The sequence below is a fragment of the Artemia sp. Qi Xiang Cuo genome, chromosome 17 (assembly GCF_049724085.1).
Source record: "Artemia sp. Qi Xiang Cuo chromosome 17, ASM4972408v1, whole genome shotgun sequence".
NCBI classification, from domain to species: Eukaryota; Metazoa; Arthropoda; class Branchiopoda; order Anostraca; family Artemiidae; genus Artemia; species Artemia sp. Qi Xiang Cuo.
In genome coordinates, this window is record NC_142810.1 from 18,416,064 (window position 1) to 18,436,512 (window position 20,449).

At 35.0% G+C, this 20,449-nt stretch overlaps 2 protein-coding genes across 5 annotated transcripts in view; one reads left to right on the plus strand and one right to left on the minus strand.

The window, feature by feature from the left end:
* Positions 1–7,634, plus strand: part of LOC148941974 (uncharacterized) — a 68,041-nt gene extending 60,407 nt beyond the window's left edge. Inside the window, exon 6 of the mRNA XM_089103463.1 lies at positions 7,537–7,634. Coding sequence (XP_088959589.1) covers positions 7,537–7,623 — 87 coding nt within the window. The 3' untranslated portion in view covers positions 7,624–7,634. The remainder of the gene's footprint in view (positions 1–7,536) is intronic.
* Positions 7,635–19,091: 11,457 nt separating this feature from the next.
* Positions 19,092–20,449, minus strand: part of Ald1 (fructose-bisphosphate aldolase) — a 39,064-nt gene continuing 37,706 nt past the window's right edge. For all 4 annotated transcript variants that reach the window (XM_089103385.1, XM_089103384.1, XM_089103387.1 and 1 more), the window contains one exon: positions 19,092–19,300. In XM_089103385.1, the coding sequence (XP_088959511.1) occupies positions 19,205–19,300 (96 nt within the window). In that variant the 3' untranslated portion in view covers positions 19,092–19,204. The remainder of the gene's footprint in view (positions 19,301–20,449) is intronic.

A 20,449-nucleotide genomic window follows, 5' to 3' on the forward strand; every position in this document is an offset into this window, starting at 1 on the left:
AATCGAGGTATTATCATTTAAATATGATAGCTAACTACCCTCCCCCCCCCCCTCTGGATACCACCTTGATAGGATGCCGTCTCTGCTTTAAATTAAAAAAAATAACTTTGGCATCCCTGCTTTCAATAAAAAAATTCGAGATATTATCATTTAAATCTAATACCTCCCTACCCCCCACCCCACTGGATACCACCTTGATAGGATATCTCACCTGTATCAAGTATAACTCACGAAAATCTTGTTAATGTTTGTCAACTTTTTGGATTCCCCGCTTTTAATAAAAAAAAAATTAAGATACTATCACTTCAATATAATAACTCCCTATCCCCCCCCCCTCTGGATACCATCTTGATAGAATACCGTATCTGCTTTAAATAAAAAATAATAATTAACTTATTGGCATCCCTGCTTTAAAGAAAATCGATGTATTATCATTTCAATATAATAGCTCCCTACCCCTCCCCCCTCCGCTGGATACCACCTTGATAGGATGCCGTTTCTGCTTTAAATTAAAAAAAAAATAACTTTGGCATCCCTGCTTTCAAAAAAAAATTCGAGATATTATCATTAAATGTAATACCTCCCTACCTCCGCCCCTCTGGATACCACCTTGATAGGATACCTGTATCAAGTATAACTCACGAAAATCATGTTAATTTTTGTCAACTTTTCAACTTTTTGGCATCCCTGCTTTTAATAAAAAAAAAATCAAGGTACTATCTTTTTTTAAATAAATAAGGGTTTATTCATCAACCAAAAATAACAAAATCCAGAAGCTAAGCTTGTAAAGGAGATCACTACCCCAACTAGGCCTAAAAAAAAAGAAAAAAAAAATAATAATGAAAAAAAAACCTATAACATAAAAATAAATAATAAGCGACTATACCACCCCTACTCTTTACTATATCATCAATTCTCAATATTCAACATATTTATTCTTGTCCTTCTCAATCCATCAACCAAACACACAAAAACAAAAAAAAAAGCAAAAATATTAGCAAACTAAAGGCAAAAGAGACCGGAGAACTGACTCACTCACCCCCATATACCCTATAACAATGTTCTTTTAACAGACTTCTAAATTCAGAAACATCCATCACCTTCTTTATCCCTTTTGGCAGACTATTCCAAGCACGAGGGCTAACATGGCGGATACAAAACATTGACCTAGTTGTCACAGGCTTAGGTAGTCTGAATTCATTCGAAAGTCTTAAACTATAAGAATGAAAACTAGGAACAGGCAAAAAAAATCTTGAAAGCAAATTGGTAGCAATTTATTCTGATGTTTAAACATAAAAAGAACATTATAAAACTTAATCAATCCAAAAAATGGAACAATATGTAGTTCAGTATACCTTGCTCTAACCGAGGAACGCTTATCATCTTCAGTAAGTACTCTTAAAGCTTTATTCTGTAATACTCTATTCTGCGATAAATGACCCATAAACGTTGAAGACCAAGCCTATATACAATAAATCAAATACGGATGAATAAGGGAGAAATAAAGTATTCTGAGAACCGGTCTAGGGAAAGTACGCTTTAGCTTCCTTATAATTCCCAAATTTCGGGCAACTCTAGCTGCAATTTGATTAATATGGTCTTTGAAACTCAAGCACTCATCAACTATCACTCCAAGAAACTTCACTGCTCTGACACGTTCTATAGCATTCCCATCAAGTTATAGTTTCTCTATCCAGGGATAGTAATTTATACTTCTCCCGTAAATCACAAATTGACTTATGGTTTAATTTAAGTTTATTAACTCTCATCCATTTCTCTATTTGTTCCATTCCCTTTTTCAGAACTAGTAGAAGTTCTCTTTCTGTCCTCGCAGCAACTGTAAAATGTGTATCGTCAGCGAAACTAGGAATTATAATTCTGTTACCGCGATGCCCTTTATTCGAAATATTTATATCTTCAATGCACCGGTAAATATCATTTATATTAATCGAAAATAAAAGAGGTCCCAAAACTGACCCTTGAGGAACGCCAGCCTTGACTCTCTGCGGGCTAGAGGTCTTACTTTTGATTTGAACAATCTGCATACGTTCACTCAGGAATGATCTAACAAGTTCCAAAAAATTTTCACGGATACCACAATTATCTAACTTCTTTACTAAAATTTCATAATCCACACAATCAAATGCTTTCATTATGTCAAGGAAAACGGATGCCACTTTAAGACCACGATCTAAATGATCATTAACAAATGTCGTCAAGAAGATCACTGCTTGCTCAGTTGACATTCCTGTCCTAAATCCAAACTGACTAGATCGAAAAAAAGACCTAGATTCTAGGAATTTAATCATTCTTACATTTATTAGTCTCTCTATTATTCTAGAAATAACAGGAAGAAGCGAAATAGGCCTATAATTATCTAAATTCCCACTATCACCCCCTTTAAAAAGCGGTTTCACTTTCGCAATCTTCAGACAATCGGGGAAAATACCTGACTTAAAACACTCATTTATTAGCATTACCAACTGACTAGAATCAATAGGATGAATAGCATGGAAAACTTTCTCAGTCATGAGATCCGATCCTGCTGCACTGTTTTTCATATTTTTAACCACTTCACACAACTCACTTAATTTAACCGGCTTTAAATAAGCAGATACTTCGCTCTTCCTCAGCCAGGACTGGGATACTGGATCCTACATTAAGGCCCACAAAGAAATGCTCACAAACTGAATTGCAACTCACACTGTCCGGAAGCTCCGAGGGAGACCGACTAGGGTTCGTTACAGACTTTATAAGTTTCCAAGTCTTGCCTGGATTTCCCTCAGCTTCTTTAAACTTAAAAGCAAAATAATCCGTTTTAGCTTTCCGAAGGAGACAATTTAGCATGTTATTATATGCTTTATAATCATCCCTAGTAGTTGTTCCTTTATTTTGAATCAATTCCTTATATAAATGGTTTCGCCTTCTCATACTTAAGAGTAGACTCTTAGTAATCCATGGTTTCTTTGCTGATTCATATCTGTAAACTCTTTTAGGTTTAACACATTTCTGAAGTAAACCTGTTAATGTCCCGTACTATTTTTCAAATTTCCGATTGATATTATATTCCTCTTGTAGAAAATTGAATTCAGTCTTATCAACTTCTAATTTAAAACGGGCAACAACCTCAGAATCAATAATAGGCCTAATGACATTACAACGATGTCCCTTATTCAACTGTAGGACTTGCGGTACTGTTATCGTTACTCCAAAATGATCTGAAACACTATTAACCACAACAGCAGGTGACTTATATTCAGTATATACAAATATGTTATCCAATATTGACGCAGAATTCTCAGTAATTCTTGTACAGATATTTATAGTAGGCTTCAGCCCATAGCTAAGCATCATATCCAGAAACTCCTTAACTCTCTGACTAGAATGTAGACTTTTCAAATCAATATTGAAGTCACCACACACAAAACACGGCTGTCTTGTTCCACTCAACAGGTCCAGTTGCTCTTCTAACAGACTCAGAAATTCAACGAGGCTACTAGACGGAGGTCGATAAATAATAACAAGAACACATTTGAAATTTTGCTTAGATACTTTCACAACCATCGACTCAAACACCATTTCCTTATGTTTAGTAAGGGAAGGCATCGGCAAGACATTAAAATCACTCTTGATATATGCCGCTAAACCTCCATGTTGGTGCAGTTCCCTGGTTTTTAAAACCATTTGGTAATTAGGAACATCTAATAGGGATGACGTATGAGACTTCAACCATGTCTCAGTCAGGGCCTAAACCTGTAAACCTTGAGTCTGCAGAACTTCCTCGGGGTACTGAAAAGAAGTACTAATACCGTGGCAGTTTAAGTGAAAAACCGAAACATCACTCGGGTCATAATCATAATTCAAATCCTGAAGGAACTTATAACGGGCTTTCAAATATTCCTCACCAATACCATTACTATCAAATTCACGATGGAGTACCCCACCCCCAATATCTTCAATCCTGAGTGAATCATTCTCCAGCCCCTTCAACCTATTCCACTCTAAATTAACCATTATCAAAAATCATTTTGTGACGGATATGAGAAGGATCACTTATCATTTTCATCATTCGTTGAGTTGGTATCATCGCTTCCATACTTCAATCCTAAACAACAAAAAGAAACATAAATATCTTAATAAAATCCAAAAAACACTACTACTGTTTCCAGGCCTAGTATCACTGAAAGCCAAGACCAATCCATAAGAACTCCAAACACAACCCGGTACGCTCCGCACCACGCGATACATTATACACCATTAATACTTTTTTCTTATTTTATTTTTTTTATTTTATTCCATCTACAACATATTTTTTTTTTTAAAGAAGAAAAAAACACGAGACAACATTACTTCATACCAATATGCTATCACAAAAAAAAAAAAAAAAAAAAAAAAGAAGAAAAAAACGCAACAAAATAATAACTCAAAACCATATTAAACTAAAAAAATTAAAATAAATATAAATATGACAATCCGCTTAGCATTGCATAGGCCCACCTCGAGGATTTATCGGCACTGACAATTCAGGAATCACTTCATTCACGGAGAAAGAAACATGCAGGCCATTTGGCCGATCAAAACAAAGGAGAGGTGGAACCGATTTTGTTACCCATGCTTGAATACCACAATCAGCAACCTTTGATCTTTTTTCAATCAGCCGTTTTCAAATATCTCTCACTGCCGTCGGAGCATCATCACTAAGATAAATATCTTTATGACCGCAAACAGTCTTTCCTTTAAGTTTTTTACTCTGTTTCAGAATCGTTATTTTTTCTTATTTATACCGAAAATGAAATTTAAAATATATACGATCTTTTTTAACTTCTGTAACAGCAAATTATGGGGTCTCGTTTACACCTAGTCCTTCTTCACAAACTGTTTTGAAAATCGCTTTAGCTTCCTCTTTATCATCGCAAGGTACATTCCAAACCGCTATATTTTTCTCATTCATTCTATACTCGCAATGCATTAACCGATTTTTCAACTGATTATTTTCTTCACGGAGAAACACTGACTCAGCTGTAACAACACTAATCTGTGATTTTACATTTATTATTTGATTCTCAGTAGCCGCCACATGGGTCTGGATCGTCGAAAATTGCTGCGATTGGCCAGATAGAGCTTCCTCAAGCAATTTGACCCGGGTTTCCAGAGATTTGAACTGGTCCGTGATACCGTCAAGCTTTTTTCCATTGTCTTTCACTATAGTTAGAATTTCAGAAAAGCTCCAAGCTAGAGTCGAAATTGACGAAGTCTCTCCATCCTTAGGTGAAGATGACGAATAATCATTTTGATCCTCTTCGAATGAGACTTCTTTACGGTTTTTTTTTTATTTCGCCCCATGAATAAGCAGCAATTAAAAAATGGACAAATAGTCTTACCTCAGCCGGCAACGATTGTTTATCCACGATGTTGCTAGCGTGCAGTGCTTTTAGCCGTTTGGCACGGCAAACACCATTTCCAACGTCGGTAATCAAAGGCTCTGTCTATAATGACTAAAATCCAATCCTCATTTACTCCATGCAATTCTTCAGTTCAAAGCAATAATCACACACCAAAAAAATTTCTTTCATCAATTCAAAACATTAATCTCACAAGCTATTTCACTCTTCAGCCAAAACTACCGCAGGCACGGAGCGCCTAAGGTGTTACTCGTTCGGGGAATGAATCATGACTGAAATATAATAACTTCCTATGCCCCCCCCCCCCTCTGGATACCATCTTGATAGGATACCGTCTCTTGCTTTAAATAAAAAATAATAATTAACTTATTGGCATCCCTGCTTTAAAAAAGATAATCGATGTATTATCATTTAAATATGATAGCTCACTACCCCTCCCCCTCTGGATACCACCTTGATAGGATACCGTCTCTGCTTTAAATTAAAAAAAATAACTTTTTGGCATCCCTGCTTTCAATAAAAAAAATTTGAGATATTATCATTTAAATATAATACCTCCCTACTGGTTAATAACTAATACTAACGGTACCCAATAACTAATGGTTTATCAATTAAGAAAAAAGTATTTTGATATTCTTAGAGAAAATATTAAAAAGTGTTATTCTCAGTTGAAATGTGTTGTTTTATAATGTTGCTCTTTACTTTTATTTGAAAGAAAGAAGCTTCTCTTTGTTCAGTTTGGATCCTATTAAACTTAGGTGTCTAGCTTAAGTCCGAATTTTAGTGAATTAAAATCGGACTTATTGGGTTTAAAGCTCATTATTGGTATCATGAGCTGATAGTTTAGGGGGGTACACTATTAAGCTGTACCATTTTCATAAATCTATAACCAATATAAACATTGCTGGTGAAAGATTCCCCTTTGAAAAAAAAAAACATTGCAAGTTTACTTAAGGATGAATTAAAAAGCCTAGGATAAGAAAAATCCAAAGAATCCCTGTTCTTTCTAACTCTCTATCTCTTTTAATTTCATCTATTTTGGCCTGTATTTTTTCCACATATTCGCAGTGCTCTCTTTTGTACACCTCTTTTCTTTGTTTCCTTCCGTTCTCTCTTTCATTTCTATAATTCCCCTCTCTTTGCCCTCTGCCTTTTCTTTCAGCCTCTATAAGTTCTTGTCTCTCCTCTTGTATTTTCTCTTCCACTATTTTATGTAAAGCAGAGGTGTATACTTTTTGTGTTCTATAGTTTTTTTCCCTTTAGTAAAAGATACTTTCCAATAATTTGCAATTCTATTTTGTTAACCTTTTTGTTTACCTCTTCCTAGTTTTGCTTCGCTTTTTTTCGTATCTCCTCATATTCTTCTAGAGCGATATCTTCCTCCCTAGTAGAGTTGCAAGTCAAATTTAATTCAATTTCAGGTTTTGATGTTAAAACCTGCAAGTTTCTTTATTTAAGTCTCAGTGAAAATAAATCTTGTAAATAATGCTAAATAATCGATAGTTTTTATTTACTTTACTAATGCTTTTTTTTTCTATCGTATAACAATATATTGTACCATTGACCGGTCAAAGTTACAATATTTATTGCAGTCAAAGGTACAACATACCCGCCATTATTTATAATTTTCGTTCAGTTATAGGTTATGGATTTCAGATTGAAATACTATGCTATTTTTTTGTACTCCAAAGATGTAACTCTTATATAAAACAGTGAAAAGTAAATCAATATTAATATAAAAAAAAGTATAATAAAAAATCTGCACATAAAAAAACTTACTTTTAGAGATGGAAATTGATAACAATCTCTAGAAAAATCTGCAAGCACGTGTTGACTTTCATAACATATATCAGAGCTTCCTAGGGGCTGATGCATGTAACGGCAAGTTTAACTGCCAATATCTGTATAAGCTGGCAGCGCAACACAAGGTGGTCAAAGGTACATTGCGAGTCAGAGGTACAACACTTTCCCCTATTCCACTATTTATCTTGTGATGTAAGTGGGTTATAAATAAATATATATATATATATATATATATATATATATATATATATATATATATATATATATATATATATATATATATATATATATATAAAGGAATGAACATTTTAATGAAACCTCTTGTTTTTAGATACTCTTGGAAACACACCATCACAAAGGACAAAGAAGATGCCCGAAGGAATTCAGAGGTCATTGCAGCTCTTCGGGTGTTTCTTAAGTTTTACAAGGTAAACTAGCAAAAACATAATGACGCCTAGCTTCGACGTAATTGCTTTTAGAAGACTCTCTGAAGTGAATACTTTGAACTGCTCCAAATTTGTTTAATAGGCTATTTTCAATTTCCATTAAACAGAAAATTTGATAGGCTATGGTAGCATTTCAGAGGTATTCACCTGAAGGAAGTTATAATCCATTTACTCGGTATCCTTTTTCCAGTTGTCCTCTAGGTGTATTTTTTGCGAATAATTTTTTTCTGCGTGCAACACCCAACAAAATATTTCCATGCCCCACCGGTGGGGCGTATGGCCCATGTTGGGCCCATACGTCGTGCCCATGACCCACCAAAATATTTCATGCCCCACTGGTGGAGCGTGTGCCCCATGTTGGACCCATACGTCGTGCCCATGACCCACCAAAATATTCCATGCCCCACCGATGGTGCAAAGAGATTAATTATTTATTCATTATTGTCGGTAAAGAGATTTCATTAATTTGTTACATAAATAGATATAAAATTAACGATTCGGATTAAAAAGCTGAAAAGCTGGAATAAACTAAGAAAAAAGAGGTACAATTTAATGTTAATTTCGACTTAGTCGCTTTTATACATGCCCTGCAAGTGTCTAAATTGTGAAAACGTAAAAACGATCGTGGAGGTATAAATTTAAAAAAATTGAATTTTCAAATTGGCCAATTAATTTTAAAAGTTTTTTTTTTTTTATCGTACTTCTAACTTTTTCAAATATTCCATTTTTTACGCTTTAGACCTTTCAATCTCTCTCTCTCTTCTCTCTCTCCTCTCTCTCTTCTCTCTCTCATCTCTCTCTTCTCTCTCTCCTCTCACTCTCCTCTCACTCTCTCCTCTCACTCTCTCCTCTCACTCTCTCCTCTCTCTCTCTCCTCTCTCTCTCTCCTCCCTCCCCTCTCTCTCTCTCTCTCTTCTCTCTCCTCTCTCTCTCCTCTCTCTCCTCTCTCTCTCTCTCTCCTCTCTCTCTCTCTCTTTCTCCTCTCTCTCTCTCCTCTCTATCCTCTCTCCTCTCTCTCTCCTCTCTCTCCTCTCTCCTTTCTCCTTTCTCATTTCTCCTCTCTTTCCTCTCTCTCTCTCCTCTCTCTCTCTCTCTCTCTCTCTCTCTCTCTCTCTCTCTCTCTCTCTCTCTCTCTCTCTCTCTCTCTCTCTCTCTCTCTCTCTCTCTCTCTCTCTCTCTCTCTCTCTCTCTCTCTCTCTCTCTCTCTCTCTCTCTCTCTCTCTCTCTCTCTCTCTCTCTCTCTCTCTCTCTCTCTCTCTGTCTGGCTTAAATGTCCCCCAGTCAACTCTAGTCCGAATACTTTTTTCCCTACACATCATAAAATATAAATACATATTTATTATGATAAAATAAATACATATTCCGTGGTCTTTCGAAATATGTCTATAAATAGTTTTGTGTTGTGGTTGTTTTTATCACTTCTTTACATGTCTTTTATGTCAAATCGATTAAGGTCCTTTTTCTTTTATAGGATAAGAAATTAAAGAGCTGAGCAGTGAATTTCTTTACTAACTTCTGTGTAAGCCCTGTATCTGTTGCCGTCTTTTTGTGTAATAGCATTCATTTTTACATAGAAAGTCGTTGCATCAGATCAGCCTTCTTGTAATTTTAAAGTTAAAATAAAAATCAAGGGTTCTGTAACTTAAATTACTTTTATTATCCGTAAAATTGTTGTTTATGCCTCTTGTTTTTTCTCCCCTTTTTACATTTTAAAAGAAATAGAACCTTTTACTTTTTTCAATAAATTACCTTTTTTGCTCATCCATCACTAAACGATTTTACTGCTCATTCAAGCTCTGCTGCCTGTATAGCTTTTGCTCCTCAGCCAAGAAATTGCATCATGAGTCAACAAACAAGTAAACAAGAAAAGTTCGAGACATTTTATTTACTCTTTATCTAAATAAATTTTGAAAAGCTTGTTTAAGTAAAACTTTATCATTTCGTATTCTTATAGATTATCCTATACTTACTACTTGCTGTTCCTAGAGTCAGGAATCACTTTTTATTACACAGTTTGAGTAATGGATGGACCTCCGCTCTCTTGTCTGTTCCATAACGTCGTCATAGGCCCGCTGACTAAAGAGCGAAGTGACTTTATAAGAATTCGTACTTTTTCCGGGCGGTCGTATCAAACATATGGTGACGCCATGACATTAAGAAGAGGCTAACATTGTCTGCAGTTAGAAGACAATTGACAGTGAATATCCATGTATAGAAGCCTGCCATGTAGCCATGCCATGGACCAGCAGCAAAGCCACTGGGCTCCTCAGTATTTCTCACAATTTTGAGTACCTTCAAATCCAGCAAATGCCCTCCCTGGCTCAGCTTAGTCACAATTAAGCTGACGTTTAATAGGCTCGAATCTGTTGTAAATTTAAGCTGTGTTTTGAGAAAGACTGATGAACATCAATGTTTGTGGTCAACATTGATCGCGCCAGCGGCGCACCTCCAACATCTTATAGGCGGCGCGCCGCCGACATCTTACCGGTGGCAAGGCTGCGGCACGCTGTTATGGCCCCGCCGCCACCAGTCTTCCCTCATCGACGCGGCGCCGGGGAATCATTGAAGAATAAGAAAGTAGATATAAAATGAATATAATCTCCTGAATGAAAAAGAAATAATTTAAAAAGAAAATAAGACTTCGTGCTTTTGATAATAATATTCATGCTATAACTAGATAGGTCAAATCGGTTGCAGTTTTGTCATAGAATTTGGTAGAGGGGGATCTGCTCCAAGAATCATTTAAGTAATTTTGTAATTTTGCACAATGATAACACTACTTGTGAAAAATTTATCCCTGCATCAGCATGCTGTATGAAATGTCTGCTGAGAATTGAATAAAGTGAATTTAAAAAAAATAATTACAGTTATAATTTAGATGCTACAGCCAAGCCAGAAGGAACAGCATTTGCAACAACTCTTATTACACGTTGGGTGGGGATGCTGATATCGCTTTCGTCACAGTAAACCCATTTCATCAATAAGAAAAAAAGCGGATTGGACGCATATGTTCCTTTGCTTTTGGACGATAAAACTATACAAGTGCTGTATCAAGTATAACTCACAAAAATCTTGTTAATATTTGTCAACTTTTCAACTTTTTGGTATCCCTGCTTTCAATAGAAAAAAATTAAGGTACTATCACTTAAATATAATAACTCCCTATGCCCCCCCCCCCTCTGGATACCATCTTGATAGGATACCGTCTCTGCTTTAAATAAAAAAAAAAAAACTTTGGCATCCCTGCTTTCAATAAAAAAATTCGAGATATCATTTAAATGTAATACCTCCCTACCCCCCGCCCCTCTGGATACCACCTCGATAGGATACCTGTATCAAGTATAACTCACGAAAATCTTGTTATTTTTTGTCAACTTTTCAACTTTTTGGCATCCCCGCTTTTAATAAAAAAAAAAAAAAAATCAAGGTACTATCACTTCAATATAATAACTCCCTGTGCCCCCCCCCCTCTGGATACCATCTTGATAGGATACTGTCTCTTGCTTTAAATAAAAAATAATAATTAACTTATTGGCATCCTTGCTTTCAAAAAAAAAAATCGAGGTATTATCATTTAAATATGATAGCTCACTACCTCCCCCCCCCCTCTGGATACCACCTTGATAGGATGCCGTTTCTGCTTTAAATTAAAAAAAAAATAACTTTGGCATCCCTGCTTTCAAAAAAAAATTCGAGATATTATCATTTAAATATAATACCTCCCTACCCCCCCCCCCCCTGGATACCAACTTGATAGGATACCTGTATCAAGTATAACTCACGAAAATCTTGTTAATTTTTGTCAACTTTTAACTTTTTGGCATCCCCGCTTTTAATAAAAAAAAATCAAGGTACTATCACTTAAATATAATAACTCCCTATAACCCCCCCCCCCCCCTCTCTGGATACCATCTTGATAGGATACCATCTCTTGCTTCAAATAATAATTAACTTATTGGCATCCCTGTTTAAAAAAAAGTCGAGGTATTATCATTTAAATATGATAGCTCACTACCCCCCGCCCCCCCTCCTCTGGATACCACCTTGATAGGATGCCGTCTCTGCTTTAAATTAAAAAAATTACTTTTTGGCATCCCTGCTTTCAATAAAACAGTTATGAGATATTATCATTTAAATGTAATACCTCCCAACCCCCCGCCCCTCAGGATACCTTGATAGGATACCTGTATCAAGTATAACTCACGAAAATCATGTTAATTTTTGTCAACTTTTTGGCTTCCCTGCTTTTAATAAAAAAAATCAAGGTACCATCACTTAAATATAATAACTCCCTATGTCCACCCCTCTGGATACCATCTTGATAGGATGCCGTCTCTTGCTTTAAATAAAAAATAATAATTAACTTATTGGCATCCTTTCTTTAAAAAAGATAATTGAGGTATTATCATTTAAATATGATAGCCCCCCCCCCTCTGGATACCACCTTGACAGGATGCCGTCTCAGCTTTAAATTAAAAAAAAATAACTTTTTGGCATCCCTGCTTTCAATAAAAAAAATTTGAGATATTTATCATTTAAATGTAATACCTCCCTTCTGGATACCACCTTGATAGGATACCGTCTCAGCTTTAAATTAGAAAAATAATTTACTTAATAATTAACTAGGTCACTATATGGTTCAAACAAACACGCAAAATAACGTTAAACAGCTTAGTGTTCCTTGAAAAAAAAATTTGAGGGTATGAGCAAAGGGGTACAAAGACAACAACAAAAATGTCGAAATTTTCAGATATACCTCAAATTATCGGAAAACTGAGTCATAGATTCGCCGTGGCATTCAATAAGATCCAAAGAATCTAATTAAAAGGGAGCACACACAAAAGCCAAATTAGGCCAGTAGCCTATGAGAAATTGCAAAATACCTAAGACAATGAACAAGTCCCAATGAGGGGCCCTGGGTCTATCAAAATCTATCAATGGTTTCTCAGGGAATTTGATATCATTTTCTTCTGTCTCCACTTTAAATGAAAAAAATCATTATCTTTTTGGCATCCCTGCTTTCAATAAAAAAAAGTGAGGTATTATTATTTAAAAAATGAGGTATTATCATTTAAAAAATGATTGCCCCCTATCCCCCCCCTCTATAGGCAATGATTTACAATTTATTTATGAATCATATTTTGGCTAACCTTGTTTTTTGCTAACCTTGTTGATTGCATTTTCGTAAACCAAAGACTAGCAGGATCATCGCAAGATGCTAGGGTATGTAGGAGTGTTGTTATTGATCTTAAAAGTAATTTTATATACAGTAGAATCACTCCCTATCACAACCATTATACAAAGCCAGACCGAGATGCAAGTGCTCCGGAGAATGTATAAACATAAGCGACATTAGATTTTTTCACAGGTAGACAATTCAGATTTCTCTTGAATGCAAAACTTCACCTTTGTAACATTAACTTCTAAAGAATCTAATTTTAAATTAATTTATTTCAATTAGACCCTGGCGCCGCGCCGGCGGATTGACCGAACGCCGCCGACGAAAGGCCCGGTCGGTTGCCACCTAAGTGTCGTAACGCCGCCGGCGCGCCAAGGGGATGCCGCCGCCGACAGAGGCGGCGGCGTTCGGTCGACTTTAAATTAATTTTGCGGCAATTCTTTATTGCGTCAACCGCAAAGTCGGTGCTGTTCCTTCTCGTGTGGTTTATTATTACAATTTTCCTGATTAGAAATCAAGCAGGGCTTGCTCTATCCCCGAATTTTCGGATATTTCCTCGAAAATAAATCCGTCACCCCGAAAAAAAAATTTGGTTCCCCGAATCCCCGCAAATCACGCAATCACGGTGCCACCCCTAGCGATTTATCACCAGTGACTTTCCCTGTCAAATATTACTTTGCATACCATAATTCTTCACTACTCTCTTGTTCATTAATTTTCGTCTCTTTTGTTATTTTGCATAAAAACCAGACTGACGCAATATGCAATTGCAAATATTGCAATATACACAGTTCTTCATATGCTGACAAAAAACAGTATCGTCTTTATGAAATGAGTTTAAATCATTTCGAACGCAGTTTCCCAATCGCTATTTCTAAAATAGCTCGTAGTCAAGAATTTAATTTTCAAGTTGAATAGAATTATATAACGAATTCACTACTATACAGCTTCAGCCTTCAGTTGAATTTTGACATTGACACCCGACAGATTGTTTCTACAGCTGAATTATAAGTTTGCAGACTTTTTAGTGAAAATCAGAACAAGAAAAAGAAAATCAGAAGCTATGCCCCGAGGGCATATAAGGTTTTTTATGGAAAGGGTGGTCGTAAAATATCCGGAATGGGCTCATTTGATAAGAAATTAGATGTTCTAGTGCCCTTTTTATGAGTCAAAGTGATCGGAGGGCAGCCATCTCCCCCAAGTCGTATTTTCCACAGATGCATCCAATATAAGTTTTGAGATGGCCATTTATTAAAAAATAGTCGAAAGATCATATAAAAAGGTCTTTAAGGTTAAAAGGTCTTTGGGGGATAGAATCCCCCAGAGTCTGGGGGTAAGGGTGTAATTTATGCCCCAGGGATACATAAGGTTTTTATGGAGTGATGGTCCTGTGAACTTTAGAAGAGGCGCATTTGAATGGAAATGTATAGTTTTAGTTCCGTTTTAAGAGTCAAACATGATGGAGAGCAATTAGCCTCCTCCCCCCCCATCCCCGGGCATCGTCTTTTCCCGAAACTCAATCGATTGAAATTGTGAGATAGCCATTTTGTTACAAATCATTACACAATATTTTTGTTACTAATCATATAACAATGTCTTTATAGAGTGGACACAATCCCCAAGAGCCTATGGGCAACGGTTGTATAACATCCCCACAATCCTCAGAGCAAGAGCTGTAAGCTAAGCAATTCGTACATTGTTTAGACATAGTATATGTTATTGAGAAAGGTATGCATGTTTGAACTTTAGTCTCCAGTAGGACGAAGGCCATTTAAATGCGTATTTCAGAAAATATTGAGGAGAGTGTTGAATTAAATAAAAACATGCAATGCGCGTATGGATTGTCAAAAGGGTGTAACACAGGAATAACTGAGTATATGAATTTACAAAATTCAGGAAATGATAAGGGGTATGATCAAAAAGGCAATATTTACATTCCACCAATACTACTACAACTACCAGCATTACTACTGCCAGACTACACCATCTACAGTATTGAGGGGAAATTTGAACTAAACCAAAAGATGCTATGTGCATGCAAATTGTCAAAATAGTGTATCTCAAGAACTGATTCGGGTATTAAGTTAGAACTGTCAGAGAATACTAAAAGGGGAAGATCATATCACCAAAAGGCAATATATACACACTACTACTAATACTACTATTACTGCTACATTTACTACTACTGCCACTACTTTTACTTCTATTGCAAGTACTTGTAAGTCTAAGTACATTCATATGAAAATTTCAAGAAGTGAATGAACATACAGGTTATCAAAAGGACTTATCAGCAAAGTCATAGCAATGGCTAATTGTATTAATTTGAAACTTCCAAGACTGGATGAGAGGGATGTTCTACTGACCAAAGGATGTTAATACTACTGCTGCTAGTAGTACTACTGCTACTCAATACTATTACTACTAATATCAATACTACTACTATGACTTCAGCAAGTTTAGGTTTAGCTAATCTTGCAATTCTTAGTAGACTTCTTAGTAAATTTAGTAATTCTATTCTCAATTGGGTCATAAAATAGTAACTTATTCAGTAGGGCTGAATTAGAACCCTGTTTGCTACTATTATGCCTAAAATTATCCTGTTTCTAGCACCGTTTCTACTGTCTAGTAAGATTTTTCTTTACGTATTGTCTTCTATTTTATTCTTTTGATTTGCGCTACAAATCCTTTATTACTTAGTGATACACGGTACTATTGCATTGATTACTAACTCTAATAAAACTACTAATAAAACGCTTAATTCCACTTGAAAAGTGCTAGATACTGTATATTTTTTTTTCATTTTACAATTTTTGATTGAGCCTTTTTTCCATTTTGTCTATTTGTAATAGCCAAAGTTCGAGCAAAGCTACTCGACATTTTGCTAATTCGAGCGCCTTTAAAAAGGGAAGTCATTTTGATTTCTCTTTCTGATAGTCATTTTTGAATAAATTTACAACTTCATAGTTTTCTCGACCCGTTTATTTAGTTTCTTCACTTTCGTTTTTTATGCGTACTGATTCTCGCTGACGCTTATTTTATTACCACATATTTCTTTGTTTTTCACTTTCGTTTTTGATCTTTGTAATCCTCTTTGGCATAAGTCTTCTAACCACTAATTTCTTTGTTATTCACTTTCGTTTTTCGGTGTTCACATTTGATGGTCTACGTCCGTGATTCCTAACGTAGGGCGTAGGCCCCACCGGTGGGGCTTGGTAATATTTAGGTCGGTGATGGGCAGGATGTGCACCTGTCGTCTGACTATGCTTTAGAGCCTTAATTAAAAAAAAAAAAACATTTTTCGTGTGAATGACGTCACATTCAAATTTTTTAAAGAGCAAGATACATAATGGTATTGCAATGACGTTATATGTTATAAAAGATACTGTATTCAGACAATATTTTTCATTAGTACAAAATATGCCAAGAGCACGGACCAAAAAAAGATACTAAGTTAATGGCCTTTTAAGCTTCGTTCAGGTGAATATACGTAAGATTTCGAATAAGAAAATTTAAATGTCACGAGGGGGCATCAGAATTTTAGAAATGCCTAGATACGGCATGACCCAAAATCGGTTGGAAACCACTGTTCTAGGTTGTCGATTTTCACATATTGTTAATTTACATTTCACAGGTTGTCCGCTTTATCTTGTCTCATTTGGTGGTCCAGCTTTTTTTTCATTTTGAACAAGTTTTAATTTACATTTTTATTCTCTAGGTATTATGGAAGTGCTTAAAACGCCTTTTGTAAATAGACTCATTGCTCTTGGTGTTTTATACTTAGCTATGTTTCTTGTGTAATTTTGCATACGTCTGAGATACTAAAAAACGATACGACCGCTCCTGAGGCGAAAATGACGTATTTATCCGGGTTGCAGCGGTAGCTAGCAATCTAGTAAGAGACGATCACGTCCAATGTTAAGATATATTATAATCCATAACTCCTAAAAACAGTCAGATCAAAATAAAAAGTACACCATTAGAACCGCCTTGTCCGAAACCCTTATATAGGGAACTTTCTGTCCTTGAACTGCAAGGGAAATATATTGGCTTGTAAATCAATAAAAGTGGCAGCTACTACATACTAGTAAAGCCCAATTCACTATTAGTAATACCCTTGATTATAGCCACCTCTTCAGTCACACAGTAGTTGATAATGTTCAACTAACAGAAAGTTACCGTAGCGCAGTGGTAATTGGATTCTCCTTCAGTAATGGGGGATGTGACTTCAGGGGGATGTGAGCCTCTCTACGGTAACGAATGGCGAACAGAAATAAACAGTAAACAGCCTAGTTCAACGACGTTTTGCTTTTGTTTTTTCTAAATTTAAATTTCATTATTACCGTTTTTGTAGTGTGTGGAAATTCACTATCTGCTTAAAATCATTTTGCTTAGTGTTTCTCCATATTTATTTTCCAACTATATATCAATTTCTCATAAAAATATTATTCACAAAGACTTTTTCATATTCATTTCCCAAGTATTTATTAGCTTTTCACAGAAATATTACATATTTTTTGAAAATGGGAAACGTAAACTGCGTACGTTTAAACGGAGCTTATAGGTATGTTTAAAAGTCTGATTGGTGCTAAATGGAAACGTAATGACGTTGTTTTTTTAGTTCGTTTTTTTTCTATGGTCTTCGTATCCAATGATGATTTGGTTGACATTTTGGTGAACTCAAAATTCACCTATTTCGAGCCGGAAAAAATAATTTCAGTGGGAATTTTCGTAGCAAAAAGAAGCCAGTTCACCCTACTGTATATGTAAATACAGCTTCACAATAGTGTTTTAGTTTGAAAATCACTATCAAAGACATTATACGTCCAAGGTTTGAGACTATAAAATCCTGCATCTGTAGTATTTTCTTCCAGTTCCGCGACGTCATTTCCTCTCTCCCAAACAATGTGTAAGGATATGTAGATGCAACTATTACATCTCAAAAGATTTCGTGGCAACAAAATATGTATCATAGTAGTAGCGGTTGTGACCTAGTAAAGAGTAGCTGCAACCGGCCCATAGTAACCAAAAATAAAAACGGCGTTAAAGAAAACTGGCTAGTGAGAAAAACTTCCATTTGTAGTTGATATAAGAATACTAATTATCTTTTTTAGTATTGATAGTAAATGTTATTTCAAAAACAATTTGATACGAATTTTGAAAAAAGCCTGAAATACCAAAAAATGGCGTCTGATACATAAAACCCGGCGGAAAATTTGTGCATATTACAAAAAAAAATATTATGAAGCTGTTTTCGAGGTTAAATTTATAAATACATAAACATACAATTATCGCTCGCTTAGAGAGGTATAAATGTCCGAAATTTCTTTTTCTCTGCTTGGATTCAGTCAGCTTTGTCAATCTTATGCAAGGTTTGATAGTGACAGGTTAGGTTATAAATCTAAGAAATGGGTCAAAATTAATTCCTGGGAACCTCAATAGTTCAAGATTCTGTTTAACTACGATTATTTTTATTTTTTAGTGTTGTAAATATAAGCGATTTTACATTTTGTTTTCAGTAGAGCACAAATGACGCAATATGCTTAACAGCTTCTTTTGCGGAGTTTTTTTTTTTTTTAATCAAAATCGAAACTATTTTATCTTTTTAGGAAAAAGGACACGTTTTAGTACATATCTTAGAAAAATTCCAGAGAAGATACTCCTGTTTACTTTTTTAACAGTTTTCCTGGCCACAAGGAGGTAAAGATTTCTGTAGGATTTGACGTCTTCTACTTTTTTCAATTCCAAGATTCGGAAACTACACTATACGATTGTATCATTAAGATCCAGAATAAACAAACTCGTAACTGTTTCCTTGTATTACAATCATGGGCGCCCATAAGCTGAATTCCCGGGGGGGGGCAAACTACGTCTAATTGCTACTTTTAATGCTAAATAATAGAAATCTCAGAACAAAAATATAAAAATAAGGCAGCATCATTCAGCCAGGGGGGCAAGAGCCCCTCCTGCCCCCCCCCCCCCCATATGGGCGCCCATGATTACAATAATATACCGGCAGATAAACTAGTCCATTTAATCTAACCACCTCCATGACCCTTCTTTATTCAAACTTTTTCTTTTCATTTTTTTTTTCAGAAATTTTTTTTTCAAAACGTTTTTCAACTTTTGATTATAACTTTTCAACTTTTTTGATTCAACTTTTGATGGTCGCTGTTCCCTCTTTAATAGCTTGAAGCTACAGCTGCAACCATGATTCTGTCTGATATTTTTTTTTCTAAAAAACAAAGTAACCATACTAAAACCTTCCCAGCAACGATTTTATTTAGAACAATAACATGAAAGTTTGAAACACCAAAACATCGCTACTGATTTGTGAATAATAACGTAATAATAAAACAATAAATCATTTGAAAACACTAATAACTATGGTTAGCTACAAACAATTCTGTTTCGGCGGCGGCTCCAACGCAAGATCCAGCAACATATTTTCCAAAATAGGCTTCGCCATTAGCCTAAAAGGAGAAAAGATTGAATTTTAAAACGTAATATTAGACATACAAAAAAGGGGCTATATAGTGTTGGTCTACCGGTGGCGTTGGTGTTGGTCTACAATTGACGTATCTGACGTATCTTTAATATACTTACCCTTTATCTTCTATAATTATAACTATATTTTACATATATTTTCAGAATTATAAAAACATAATTATAATTAACGGGAAAATCAACAGGCTTAGACAAACATATTTGATATTTAAGGATTAAAATGATATATAATGTTACATTTTCTTTCTAAATGTAATTTTAGTGATTTTGAAGCAAAGAAGAAACTGAACATTTTTGCAAAAAATATGATGAATAGGTAATTATGGTAATTATAGGTAATTACTGTGTAAATAAGGTTACACGATGTAGCCTCCTTCTAAAAGTTATTTTTAGTGACTTCAAGGTACTCCGAAGACATTTTATATACACGGTTTTTATTTCATTTGTTTTTGATGTTTTTTTTCATTATCAGCTATTTCGCAGTTCTAAAAAAAGACTGCGTTGCAGCTTTGTCACTGGTATTAGAAGTAGATTTGTCATGATCGCAGCAATAGCTATAACCTAATGAAGAGCGAACTATTATATACCAAATATAAACATATAAATATAGCCGAATTATAACAAAATTAAGAAACGCGTTTTTAAATACATTTTTGAATTTAAAATAATCGTCATTTGGCACCAATTTAGGAGTCATAACTATTATATAAGTTCATCTTAACAGTAAACGGTTATTGTCAGAAAAAAATTTCGAGAATTTCAAAAAGGAGAAAAAAGAATTAAAAAAAACCCTTAGTTTAGATAAATTTAGGTTAATTATAACTATACTTTGATCATGATTTATTTTTTAATTACATTAACTATATACTAATACTTACGTATTTTTATTATTATTTATAGTTTATAATTCAGCTTCACTACCGGTGAAAAAATATTTTAGTCATACTTAAACACGTAGGGAAAATAATAAACGGTACACACAGTGAGAATAATAAACATAATCCTTGAGAGCTATATGACACTTATCCACTTAAACAAAGAATCGAGAAAATTCTGTATATCTAGTTTTAAAAGTTAAACATTCTACTATAAAATTTACTTTCATTCTTTGAAAT